This window comes from Alternaria ventricosa (assembly GCF_023758065.1).
Source record: "Alternaria ventricosa strain BMP 2768 chromosome Unknown scaffold_1, whole genome shotgun sequence".
Lineage (NCBI taxonomy): Eukaryota > Fungi > Ascomycota > Dothideomycetes > Pleosporales > Pleosporaceae > Alternaria > Alternaria ventricosa.
In genome coordinates this window covers 2,817,810-2,830,266 of record NW_026055681.1, presented here as the reverse complement: position 1 = coordinate 2,830,266, position 12,457 = coordinate 2,817,810, and the positions used below count along the sequence as shown (strand labels likewise).

At 52.7% G+C, this 12,457-nt stretch overlaps 3 protein-coding genes across 3 annotated transcripts; all 3 read right to left on the bottom strand.

Annotated features, from left to right (window-relative positions):
* Positions 1 to 7,183: 7,183 nt before the first annotated feature.
* J4E93_000974 (uncharacterized protein) lies at positions 7,184 to 7,656 on the bottom strand (the record flags this gene model as incomplete). The annotated part of the gene is made up of 2 exons (XM_049338930.1): positions 7,184 to 7,437; positions 7,653 to 7,656. The coding sequence occupies 2 exons, from the start codon at positions 7,654 to 7,656 to the stop codon at positions 7,184 to 7,186; spliced, it is 258 nt and encodes an 85-aa protein (XP_049204815.1).
* Positions 7,657 to 8,426: 770 nt separating this feature from the next.
* On the bottom strand, positions 8,427 to 10,092 carry J4E93_000973 (uncharacterized protein; the record flags this gene model as incomplete). The annotated part of the gene is made up of 2 exons (XM_049338929.1): positions 8,427 to 9,311; positions 9,370 to 10,092. The coding sequence occupies 2 exons, from the start codon at positions 10,090 to 10,092 to the stop codon at positions 8,427 to 8,429; spliced, it is 1,608 nt and encodes a 535-aa protein (XP_049204814.1).
* A 562-nt stretch (positions 10,093 to 10,654) lies between these two features.
* J4E93_000972 (uncharacterized protein) lies at positions 10,655 to 12,220 on the bottom strand (the record flags this gene model as incomplete). The annotated part of the gene is made up of 3 exons (XM_049338928.1): positions 10,655 to 11,350; positions 11,399 to 11,792; positions 11,991 to 12,220. 3 exons carry the CDS (start codon positions 12,218 to 12,220, stop codon positions 10,655 to 10,657), a joined length of 1,320 nt encoding a protein of 439 aa, XP_049204813.1.
* Between the last annotated feature and the right edge of the window lie 237 nt (positions 12,221 to 12,457).

Genomic DNA, 12,457 nt, shown 5'->3' with positions numbered 1-12,457 from the left:
GTAGTATATAGCAGTACTGTGGCTATGAGTGCGATGAGCGCAATTAACACGGACCACAGCGACCAGACCCATTATTGCGCAATCTTCTGTCGTTTGGTCAATAGCGGCATGCCGTTGTGAGCGGGAAGGGGGGTGTCAGTCGGTGTGGGTCATGGTTAGCCGTTGCCCAGGGACGGGCTCGGCATCGAGCTAAAAGCCGCCCAGTCTTCATACAGCCATATGTGTGTATGAGTACTGATACAGGCCCTGCGTTCGAGAGAGTGGTTATTTTTGAGCAGTCGCATACACCACCACGGTGACGGCGCGAGGTGTAGACCGCGGATCTTGCAACTCGGCTGCCGCATGTTTGTAGTATCTTACTTTTCCTTATGCTCGGTCATAGCACAAGAGTAGTAGCGGGACAAGCCATGCGTGCGAGAATGCCCAAGGGACGTCGATTGTCAGGTTGGGGTCGTGGCAAGTGCGCCCGAAGATGCGGAGCCGAGATCACCGAAACGGCCCGCGCCACACGGGCACTTGCTCAAGTATCGACGCGGGGCCAGCTGCAGTACCAGAATCCCCTTCTACCACAAGCCTTCATCACCATCACAACAGCGTTGGACGAGCTCTAGATTGAGAGTTATTTCCCATCCGCTTCCATTGTGGTCGATCACAGTTCGACCACAGAGACTGTTCACGATGCGACGTGCACGCTGTCCTCCTGTCTCGAGTAAAGCTGTCACTCCATCGCGAGTAGCTGAGGGATAGAGCCGCACTAAGCCCTGCCGCTTCCAGTCTATGGAAAAACCTAATGTAGGTCCACCTGCGATCTAGCATGTCAAGGCAAGTAGCCATGTCGAGCTATATCAACCTCTACGGGTCAAACGCCATGGTACACTACACCAGTCTCGCAGAAGGTCTTTCCCGACACACTCAAGGCATCGTCAACCACTCGCGAGCCCATGGAAGTTGATGAAACGAAAAGATAAAGAGACACCGACTGATCAGGTTGTTGATGGAGACGCAATACACGCGACCATCTCGATTGTTATCGCTTGTGTATCCCTATATACCTCAATCATGCCCTTGAATCTTGTCTAATCTAGTTCGTCTCTTCCGTGCGAGTACCCTTTGGCTCACATCGAGTGATCTGAAACCTAGGAGCCGGCGGCTTTGATGAGAGACATCATATCGATGTACATTTGATCGTAAACTATCGACTCATTGCATTGTCTTACGTCGCGTCGCGATCAAGGGTAGCCAACCGTCACGCGTCACAGTCTCGGGTATTGTTGCGTTCTTCTCGGGATCATTAGACAGACATGATCAAGATTGATGGCGATACTTACTAAGCCATGGTTGTTCCCAAAGGCCTGACGGAGGTGATCGGTTGACGTGCGGGTACATGGGCAAGACCAGGCCGAGGTACAAGGAGGTCGATCTGACTCTCAACGAGATCGCCTATAGTTGACTGAGTTGGGCGGCTGACGAGCTCGACATCTAGACTTATGTTAGGCAGAGTGATGATATGGACTTAGCGCCGGAAGATACATACCAACTTGATCTGCGTCGTTGACAAGGCGAGCACGTTTAAGCAAATGGAGTAGCAGTGCGACCGAAGGCGGGCATGTTGCGACGAGGGTGACAATAGCGATTATCTCCCCGTTGGACAGGAACGACATCTTGTCTTGTTTTTGCGAAGACTTCGGAACTGGGGTATGGGCAGTGATAGAAGGCTGTGGATGGAAACAATTGATGCTCGTTATCGATGCTTTCTTAAGTCCTCCTCGATATTCTTTGTGCCGTCGAGAAAAACAATTGAACACTGGGGCGAGCATTTTATAAATGCATACCGAGCAGTTTAAGGCGTGTATAAGCCTCCGGTCTATCTTGCCTGAAGTTTCGCGTCATCCTGGTCAGCTCCGGAATTGGAGGTGCATGATTGGCTGCGTCTCGTCTCCCTCTCCTCGGGGCTGTGCAATCGGCAACAGTCTCTTGCGAATATTGTTATTGGCTGCATATTGTGCAATAGCCGGCTCGAAGGTTGCGTATTGCGTCCATCGTCGTTATCATCGAGCGGCTGCTTATGACGCCGGGTTTTGCCGCGACCGGATCGACTGTTGCACATATCTTCTTCCTCATCTGGTGTTCTTTCATCACGCAGGGTAGTGCAACTCATGCTTGCCATGATGATACAAGATTCTCGCCTATGATCGTTCCCCCTGCGCGTTCGTCAATTCGGATGCGGCGCAAGGTATCGTGGCTAGAGACTTCAACACAACTTCCGTCTGTATGTAGGATCATGTTAGAACGTCAACGTCGGTCTCCACTGTCCGCCAGACACAAATATGGTGAGTGATACAGCCCTCGGAAATACGGGTCGAAAAAGATCCGAGGTAGCGGTTGCCAGCCTTCCATATTGCAGAGCCACTCCAGGATGTCAGTGACTTGCTGTTTTCGAATCTGCCATGTCTCATGGATGTGAAAAAGCAGGTCAAAGTGTAGGCACGGAAAGAGACGTTGACACCCTACTTGGACGTTATCAAGCTCTGACTTACCTAGCCTGATGACCCTCTAACATCGAGGCCAAGCCTTTCGAACGTGAGGATCGATCTCTCCGAGAAGATGGCGCACGTCACTGACGGTGGTGTAGCATACCTAGATAAGGCATGCGACAGGCTCCACCCAGCTGTTCAAGGTCGCAAGCATTTCGCTTCGCGAATATTCTTCAAGCTTGCAAGTACGATTATGCAGATGATGGTGGTGATTTTGTTGGTAGAGACCGAGCAGGGGCTTGAAGTTGAGACGAGCTGACAGCTAAGTGGGGCCGAGATCACCGGGCGGCCCGCTCATCGCCGGTTGCTTGTCGACGGGCACCCCGCACACGCACCACCTTTCTTCTCAACTCTACAACCCCATCGCGACAACGCTGAACGGCTTCCCAATGTCAACAATATTATGCACTTTGCTTCACTTTCACCTTGCGCAGTTCGACCACAAATTGACGTGTGGAACGCGCGGGACATTGCGTCCGGCGGACGCGTGACGCAATCGTATGGTCCCAAGTAGTTTCCATTTGGGGATCAGGCTGTGTCGCAAATAATGCCTGGTCATGGTCTATGGGCGGCACAGTCTGAATGTAAAAGCGTAAAGAGATGGGAATGAGTTGTAACTGGCCTGGTGGCATTTTCATTGTGTTTCCTTACCCTACGTCGCTCGTCCTAGCTCTTGTGTTGACGATCGTCCTACATCTCGGCATCAACAACATCTCTTCTTAACCCAAGACCCGTCTGACTGCCCCAAACCTTCCATACGCCCAGCTCTACTGCTTCTCAGGCTTTTGACAATCTCTTGTGCATCGTGGAAGAGAAGTTGCCTTCGCCTTTAGGTGATGGGAGAGCTTTGTATGGATTGTTCTTGCGCCCCTGTCGGCGAGGTGAGTGGTGGTCATCGTCGAGAGACGTAAGTAGGAGTGGGTTTGAGTAAAGTATCGTCGACGTGCTTGATGATCTTGCGGTCGATGGCTGAACGAAAGATCTCATCATCTGGGAAGGTGTCAGCAATGAATAGTGATCGTTGACACATATCAACGGACCTCTGGGGTCTCTTTGGACACGACCTGTACGCCTGACCAGGTGCCAGATGAGCACCAAGGAGGGTGGACATGTTGCGACGAGACCGATTATTGCAATTATGGATTCGTTGGATATGGCTGACATGTCGGTCTCTGGCTGTGCTGCGCAACGGACACTGATCAACACCTCTGGTCTTGCTTTGGAAATGATGGAAGTAATTGTGTACAAAACTTTCGTTGTTTGGGTGAGATACTAACGAAAGATCATGGATGAGAGTTCGAGATAAAGCTTCCATGCTTTATGCTCCTACCACATATCATCTTTTGGCGCGTCCGCGTATACAGCCTTACGCTGATTTCTTGGGTCGCTCACCACATGTTCCAGGGCCATCATTGGCCAGATTCGATACAGTACATCTAGATATGTCTTAGCGAGGGAAAAGGTCATCGGTCAAGGTTCACCACGAATGGAATGTCGCGACGACCTGCGTCTCCGTACTATCGTGCATATGCATCGGCCTTGATGCAGCCTCTGCCGCGTGAAGTACCCCACCTCCGCAGCTCGAGATTTCGTGACAAAACCTCAACACCGATCATTGGTTAAACCGAACATGATCCTCCCGATCATCGTGTTCTGAAAACATGATGAAGGCTCAACTCCTGCAGACTACGCAGGCCCGCGCCGCACAGCTCAAGGAAACCTGCAATTGGCTCGCTTCAACCGCGGCTTCCAATCAAAAGATACCACAGATCCGGCACCCCCTCGTAGGATTTACCAAGCCACAATGACAACCAATCGCTAGAGGCCACACCCGCGAACATCACGTTCCGCATGAGTGCTCTGCTGTGGCAGTTGTCCGGGGTCTGCATTCGTTTATACTTGCGTATTTATCGAACCGACTGGCGTTTTTTACTGAGCGGGGATGTTTAGTAAGCCCGGATGACTGTCTCATGCATGCGTCTAGAGTGGAGGCGTTTCGTCAGTCCACATGATGGCGCAGAGGAAGACTCACGTGATTATGTGGTGAACGCAGCCAGAGCAGAAGGCTCCTCGTGAGTCCACGTGATAGCGCAGAGGCAGCCTTGCCAGGTGACTTCTCATTTTGGCTTTTACGTTTATCACTACACGTGTACATCCTTGTCTATGAGTGCGCATGCAAAGCCAACCCAAAATGCAGCTCTCCATACTGGCGCCACTGTATTGTGCGTCTGTCAGTCTTCAGATTGATAGGGCTTGCTCGTTGTTCCTCGAATCCAGGTTTCGTCCGATTGGTGGTTGTGCCGCGGGAGGCATTGCACCGCCTCTTCGAGTCTTCACCGGCGATGGGTGCTGCTGACCCCTGTAAGATCTCGCTTCTCCAGTGCGAGTTCCAGGTTTTGCTGATTGGCGGACGATATGCAGACTCTCAAAGCGGTATCGCCTACGTCGTGATGCATTCCAGGTTTTGTTTAATTGGTTCGTGGGAAGGGACGTTGAAGTGCATATAGCCTTCCAGATCTCTCCTCCTCTTTTCGGTGCGCTCATCAACTTGGTCCCATCTCTTGCTCCCTAACTCGTTTTACTTGTATTTTCATCATGCCGAACGGCGTAAAGTCTTACGCGCCACGGATTCCTCCCAGCACGTGGGAGCAGCACCGATCTAGGATCAAAGCCTTGTTTGTAGACCAAAACAAGACCCTGAGCCAGGTGGCTGAGATGATGAAAACGTACGGTCTCTACGCAAGGTCAGTCTCAGGATCCAAGCTCTGCTATACAGATCTCAACTAACTGTCTTCAAGTGAATCGCAATACGAGAGTCAATTGAGGATATGGGGAATCCGCAAGAACCTCAAGCGTGCGGACTGGTGTCGCATAGCTCGTCACCTGGCAGAACGACCAGCCAACGGATATAAAAAGGTCGTTTATATCGACGGGAAACAACAGCCAGATGACAAGATAGCTCGCGAACTTGCAAGAAGCAAGTATGTTAGTCATAGAGGTCCGTGCCTTCCATATCCGACAGTTGGCTGCTAGCAAAATTGACATTATCTAGGTCTTGCCCCTGATCTACCGAGAGGTGTTCGGATTCGAACGCAGATGGGGGAAGCTCCTAGTCTGTCGATTCAGGATCGGATGTACACGCGTTTAATGGGCATTAGCAGGGAATTGAAACAACGCCTAGAGCGGGAGCTTCGTACGTACCATGTCTAAAGAGTTCGGCATACGATTAACCTGCTCAGGTGACCTGAGCGAGAAATTGAAGTCGATCACCGCAATGACCAAGAAATTGAAATCGATCACCGCAATGACCAAGAATGCATTACCTACTTTGCAAGCAGAAAAATCATGGATTTGTGCATCGAAAGGTAGCCCTGTTTGCATCTCACAGGACGTTGTCCACGGTTCTTCTCTAATGGAACCTTGGAGTGTGTCCAAGTGGGAATCTGTAGGTGTGACCTCGGAGGAGTGGAAGGAACGTGGATGGCACGTTTTCTTCGGCGGCTGGGGACAAGTTGGGACTGGTGTTCGCTACAGCCGTATGTTGATACATGCATATGAAGATAGAAAAAGTTAAGAGGTAGTTCAAGCGAAGACTGGGTCCGTGTTATGCTGTGTACCTCACCGCGCGAAACCGGCCCGCTATGATATGTAAACTTCTCGAGTACGTCTCCATGTTATCCGTTAGCAAGTAGGAGTAGAAAGCGAGACACGCCTGATTATCAAAAACTTATGCATTGCCCTCGGAAGGAAACTGAAGGACATTGTCGCGCCCTCTGGAGTGTCTTCTTCTAAGCTTCACGCCCCAAAAAAGTGCAAAAAAGAAGGTACTGGACGCTGTGGGAATTGAACCCACGACCTTTCACAAGTACGCACATTTGATAATGCGAAGCGACTTTGACGATGTTAGTCTCATATCCCAAACATCTTGATGTTTGTTGGTGGTGTCTTACAAATCATACCCCTAGACTGAGGGTTGTTAGTTTAACTGTAGAGGCGAGAGTGGTTGTGCGGTGAAGCTTACCCAAGCGCCCGAGTTTGTGTGTTGATGGCATTTTGCCCAAAAGCATTATATAAGTTCTCGGCCAAGGCGGCGCTGGGAATGGGGAGCGGCGGAAGAACGCGATCTTTAGGATAGAAGATGTTGTGGTTAGTTGGCGGGGTCGCATCACGAGAACGGCGGTTGGTTAGGCTAGTTTGGCGGGGCAATTGGCAACGAATGGCTACGGAACGTGGAGGCTTCACTCACAAATGTCAACGCAAGTGTTCTTTAGAAGAGTACGTGAAGTCTTCAACTCCAAAGATGAAAGCGTTGTACGAACAAAATGATGTAGACGTCGACTCTGTGGTTATGCATCCTATCCGAACCTAGAAGCAGGGGACAACGCGTCAGAGAAGCAGGCGGGCTTTGAGAAGTGCAAACGAATCCACATCTTTGCTACGAATAATTCATCAGTAGACATCACCCACGCAATCAAGTCAACAGCACAAACACATACTCATCACAGCACATGATATCATAATGGTCGTTCATGTATTCATTTCATCCTCAGACCGCCTACTCATTCCATAGGTCCTACGTCCGATTCCTAAGCTACAACGTATGTCTGTCCAACTGGACACATACACTTCCTCGCCATCGCCATCCTCATCTAAACCTTCTTGCTCGTAGTCTCCTCAGCATGCTTCTCAAGAGTGTGCTGGGGGTTGCTGCTCAGGCTATCCTTGGTGTTGTCGCTCGCCTTCTCAGCGCCCTCCTTGGGTCCTGCGCCCTGGCTGTTGACGTTGTCGGAGGTCTGGCCGGCTTGCGCGCCGGATTGGCGCTCGGGCTCGGGGGACTGGCGGCCGGCGTTGGGGGCGGACATGGTTGTGGTTTGGTGGGTTGTGTGTGGGGTTGGTTGGGAGTCTGGTGGGTGTGTTAGTGGGGAGTTGAGGGACATTGGGGGCGTGAATGGGTAGGGAGGGAGGTGGTGCGATGGCTGGGTGAGTGCAAGCTCGCTGCCGTGAAGCTCGCACTGCCAGCTCCTTCTTCCATCACCAGCTCAGGTACAACGTACACGTTTGTAGGTTTCTTAGTAGTCTGTTCGTCAATTAGCCAACGCCCCGTCAAACCCCTCTCACCCATCAAACATACCTGTAGAATAGAGCTTGTGAGAAGTGGTGTGTATGAAGATGTCTCGAGAAAGGTCCCCTCTATGTGTTTTCATGGGCGAACCACCTGCCCCACCAAACCTGACGTCACAACGCGAGAACGCGCTGGCCCGCTCAATCGGGCAACATCGACGTCAACCTTCAATCAAACGGCTCGTCGCGCATGGCGCGTTATTGCGGGTCCAGAGGGTGATGCATGCTTAGCAAGCGCGGGTGGGCGGGCGGCTCAGGCCTTGCTAAATGGCGTTCATGCAGCGATACCCGGTGGCTATCTGTCACTTGACGCGTTGGGCGCTGTCCCTTTGCGATGCTGGGTGGTGATAGTATTCGCCGAGGGGGTCTGCAGATATCGGTGGACGCGCCGAGTATGTGGGTTATAGATGCAGGTTTCGTATGGGATTTGTTATCGGTCCTTTTATTCGTGATGGGAAAACAGGCTCGATGCTTAAGCAAGCTCTCATGTCAACACGCAAGCTGGAAACCAGCTAATAGTAGGTAACCCTTGCAATTCCATATGAATACCTTTGATACGAACCCAGAACGATCGGACTACTTGCGTTTACCAGTTACAGTGTGTCGACAGGAGATCAAAAGACAGCTTACAAACCGCTTTGTATTACAGTTAAAACCACTCATGTAAAAAAGTCGAGCGATGTGATGTCTCGACTATGCGCAGAGAGACAGACTCGCGATAGATTCATGGCGACGATGACCAATGCACATAAAACATAACCCTACATCCATCTACGTACTCCTCTTCCCCATCTCAACATCCCCCTCACCCCCCTCACAATCGTCATCCCACTCCCCGCCCTTCAACCTCTTCCCCGCCCAAAGCCCCAACACCGTCGCCGCACTCGCCGCCAAGAACCATCCCTCAAACCACCTCTCCGTGAACCCAGGTTCAAGCGGCGCACCCAACGCATCACCAATCTTGCTCTTCATCTCAGGCGGCAGGTTGCTGCGAAGAAGCAGCGCAGAGCTGATGACATAAGTCGCTGCGATCTGCGAGATGATGAGAGCGAAGTTGGTGCGTGCGTGGTGGAGGAGACCGGGGACGACGCGGGCGAAGAGGTAGAAGGTTTGGAGGACGCTGTTGAAGGAGAGGAGGAGCATGACGCCGGAGAGGAGGAAGGAGATGGTACGGCTCCAGGCGACGCGGTCGATGGTGGGGTCCCAGTGTTTTGCTAGGAGGGCGAGGACATTGTTAATGGGGTCGCTGCTTGCGAAGCTCGCATTTGGTGACGAGAACCGGCGGAGGGTTGTGACTGTGGTGGCGATGATGCGGTATGCGCAATATACGGCGAAGACGTATGAGACGATATTGAACAGTCTTCCGTTTGCGGTATGTGATCGCAGTTGGTTCTGCCGACGGTTCTGGAGGACTGTCAGGGAGTTCTGGAGTGTATGGCGCATAGTCTCAAGGCCCTGGATTTCGAGTTGTAGAGTGTTCCGTTCTTGGATGTCGGGATTTCCACGAATCGATCCTACTACGCGGCCCATGAAGCCTTGTTGAGGGTTATCCGCAAGTTTTCGTTCGACCGCTCGGAGTCGACTCTCCTTCGTTAGGAGCATGTCGTTCGTAGCCTGTATGCCGGCTTGCTTGCGACCGATGTCCGATTCGGTGACCTAGGAAGAATTAGTATACCTGACAAATACTTATATCCCTGGGAGACGATGAGCTTACCGGACGATACTTAACACCAAACGTGTGCCAAAGCGCGGATATAGCAGCAAACCCAGCTAGCGAAGCCATCAAGCTAATACCAATAATACCTATCCTCTCCAAACAGCCTTCACTGAAAGTATGATCATGTTCATACGACTCCTCATGCAAATACGAGCCCAGCAGCCCACGGCCAAGATACCAAAACCCTGCCAGCCATGTCGCCAACCCACACAGCTCCAACACCCATGCTGCCCGTCGCCGACTCTTCTGCTCTCCACCAATATTCAGCCCAGTCCCCGATATGATCGAGTGAATCTCAATCGCCGGCGTCGCGACGACAAGCAGGAAGAGCAGGGAAGGTAGCGTGATCTTGAGCGCCAACGTTCGCGTGGCGCGGTTGACGGTGTTGGAGATTTCGCAGAGGATGAGCTCGGCCAGTACGGCGGAAAGGGCGAAGTTGGTCGAGAAGAGGATGCTGGCGAGCGATCGCGCAGTTGGGCGTAGACTGCTCAGTATGGAGGGGCGTTCGCGCTGTGGTGCCCCAGGCAATCGCGCGCCGTCATGGTGCGCTTTGCGATCCGCATTGCCTGACAAGACAGGGAACAGCTTCTGCGCCGCCATTGAAGCAACGAGGAAGGTGACGATAAAGGGAAGCGCCGATATGGCGACCGTTATCGGGCTGCGGTGCAGGGCATAGTCCGGCATGCACTCATCGCAGTCGTCTTGCAGAGTCGGGATCATCGGATAGGCGGTCTTGTTATTCGGCCTAATGTGTGGCTGGTGGCTATTGCCAGTTTGTCCTGGTTATGGGCGAGGTGCGGATACCCATTGATTACGCGGCGCGGTATGGATACGTTGACACATGGGGGTCTTGGGGGAATGTGGAAGGTTACGCAAGTGAGGCAATCAGTCAATGAGGGACTGGGGCCGGGAACGCGCATGCATGTCGCGGCGTCAAGCCGCACGAAACGTCATCGCGTCGATCATACCGGGGTCTGGCAGGAGCACATGAAACACTACAATCTGCTATCTTTGAGGCTGATGTGAGAGACGAGATATCTGGGGTATTGAATGCTAAAACTATGCGCCCCCAATTCCTGTGCGCCAAAATGTGCGGGTGTGTCTTTGGGGCTCTTCGAGTTGCACCCGTGTCTATTCATGTACGACACCGACGGTTTCCACCGCCCATGTCTCCTTCGCCGACCTTCATGACGCGGTCCAGGATTAGTCTGACCAAACGACATATCTTTCTCGATATTCACGTTTCCTCCTCTCCCAGACCCCCCCTTGGTTCAAGCTCCCACTATGCGCCCTGTGATTCATTTGATTCCTTTGACTCCTTCGCTCCACTTGTGAGACTGTCCATGTACGACATTGACGCATTCCCACCGCCTGCGTCTCCCTCGCCAACACTTGTCTGCCCAGTTGCGATCGATGCTTTCTCTACTGCCGAAGTTCCCGAAGTTGAGACTCCGCCATCGCCATCTTCGTCGTCGCTACCAGATTGGCTACTAAGCTCTGGACTGCTCAAGTTCTGTAGATGCGGGCTCTTCATCATCGGACCCGGGCTTCGTGGATCATCATTGACCAGGTCATTGACCACAGTGGTGGTGCGCGTGTCTTCCTCGTCCTCGCTGCTGTCTGGCGCTTGTTCCACTTGTGCTAGAGGATGCGCCTCTACGGCAGGTTTCGGTGCGGTCGCCGCTCCCCCGACTATGGCTGCCTCGTCCTCGTTTGCGAAGAAGCTGTTACGAGGGCTGTTAAACTCAGGAAGGCTCTCACTCTTCGCCAGAATCTCTCTGTAACCCTGGCGGTCTGGGTCGTTGGTGCGCTTGCTCTTCGCCTTGTCGCGTTTCGATGTGGGGCGTACGACAATGACAGGTACTGGCGAATGTTGTAGACAGTATTTCGATACGCTGCCAGGGAGCAGTCCCTGGAATCCGCCCAAGCTCTTGCCTCGTGTCCCGACTACCAAGATTGCTGGTTCGTAGAGATTGATCTGTCTGCTGTTAGACATATTACAGCTAAGCAACCGAGGAAGACTAACCATGTCGTCGATAACTTTGTTAACCTTACCGATGGAAAACTCCAATATCAGATTGATCGCCTTGTTGTCGTGATTTCGACTTTGTATGTCGGCCATGGTGTTGTCAGCCTCCACGCGATACCGACCAGTCTCTACGCTGCGGTCTCCTGCTATTGCATCCTCCTTCTCGACTACTCTGAGACATACTATTTCGTCTCCATCGTCGACGAGCTCGTTGATGAGCCATTGTAGGGCGTATACCGAGTACTCGTTCTCGTCGAAACCGCAGAGGAACGTCCGCGAACGCTTTGTGTATTCGTAGTCTTTGTGCTTGGCGATGAGTGTGAATGAGCTCTCCTCGATGAAGTCTGCGGGCTTGTCGAAGGTGTCGAAAGATACCCGAGGTTGGAAGACGCTGAGTGAAGTGTCAGTCCAAGGGCTTTAGAAGGTATTTGCAAGATATGGAGTTGAGTGCCCATCTGAGCTCTGGCACGCTGGGAGCATACTTCGCCATTTGTGCGCCATAAGTACATAGAAAGAGGAAGATGGGCGCAAAGCAGCGCAAAGCTTAGATATACCCGGGGTGCATGAGGTAGGAGCAGTCAACACTTACGGTGGAGGCGGCGGTGACGACAACCGGCGTCGTTCACGGGGCCTTGGTTGGCCTCTGGGTAGCGACTGATTCCTGTGCGCCAGGAACTGTATCGACGGCCGCCGTACCTCTTCCTGCGCAAGGTGTCCGCCAGTGGGGAGCTGCAGCGGGCTGACCTTGTAAGGCCCTGAAGACTTTCGCGGCGCTGGAGACGCATGCCGGCCGTCTCTGGACGTGGGGGACGCGCTCATAGTGATGTCGGAGTGAGATTGCGGGCACGAGGTCGTCGGCCAAATCCAATCAGGCGAGCGCAGTGCCAGTGAGGTCCGACCGCGAGAAACCTGCTGGCTGCGTGGGCTTGCGCAGGCGATCGGTGCTGCTGTGCGTCGTGTAGGGGTCCTTGGCGCGGGGAAATAGTGCTCGCGGGGTAAATGGGCGATTAACGATGGCGGAGGGAATTGCGGTGCAAGTTGTCGCAGTGGTCGTGA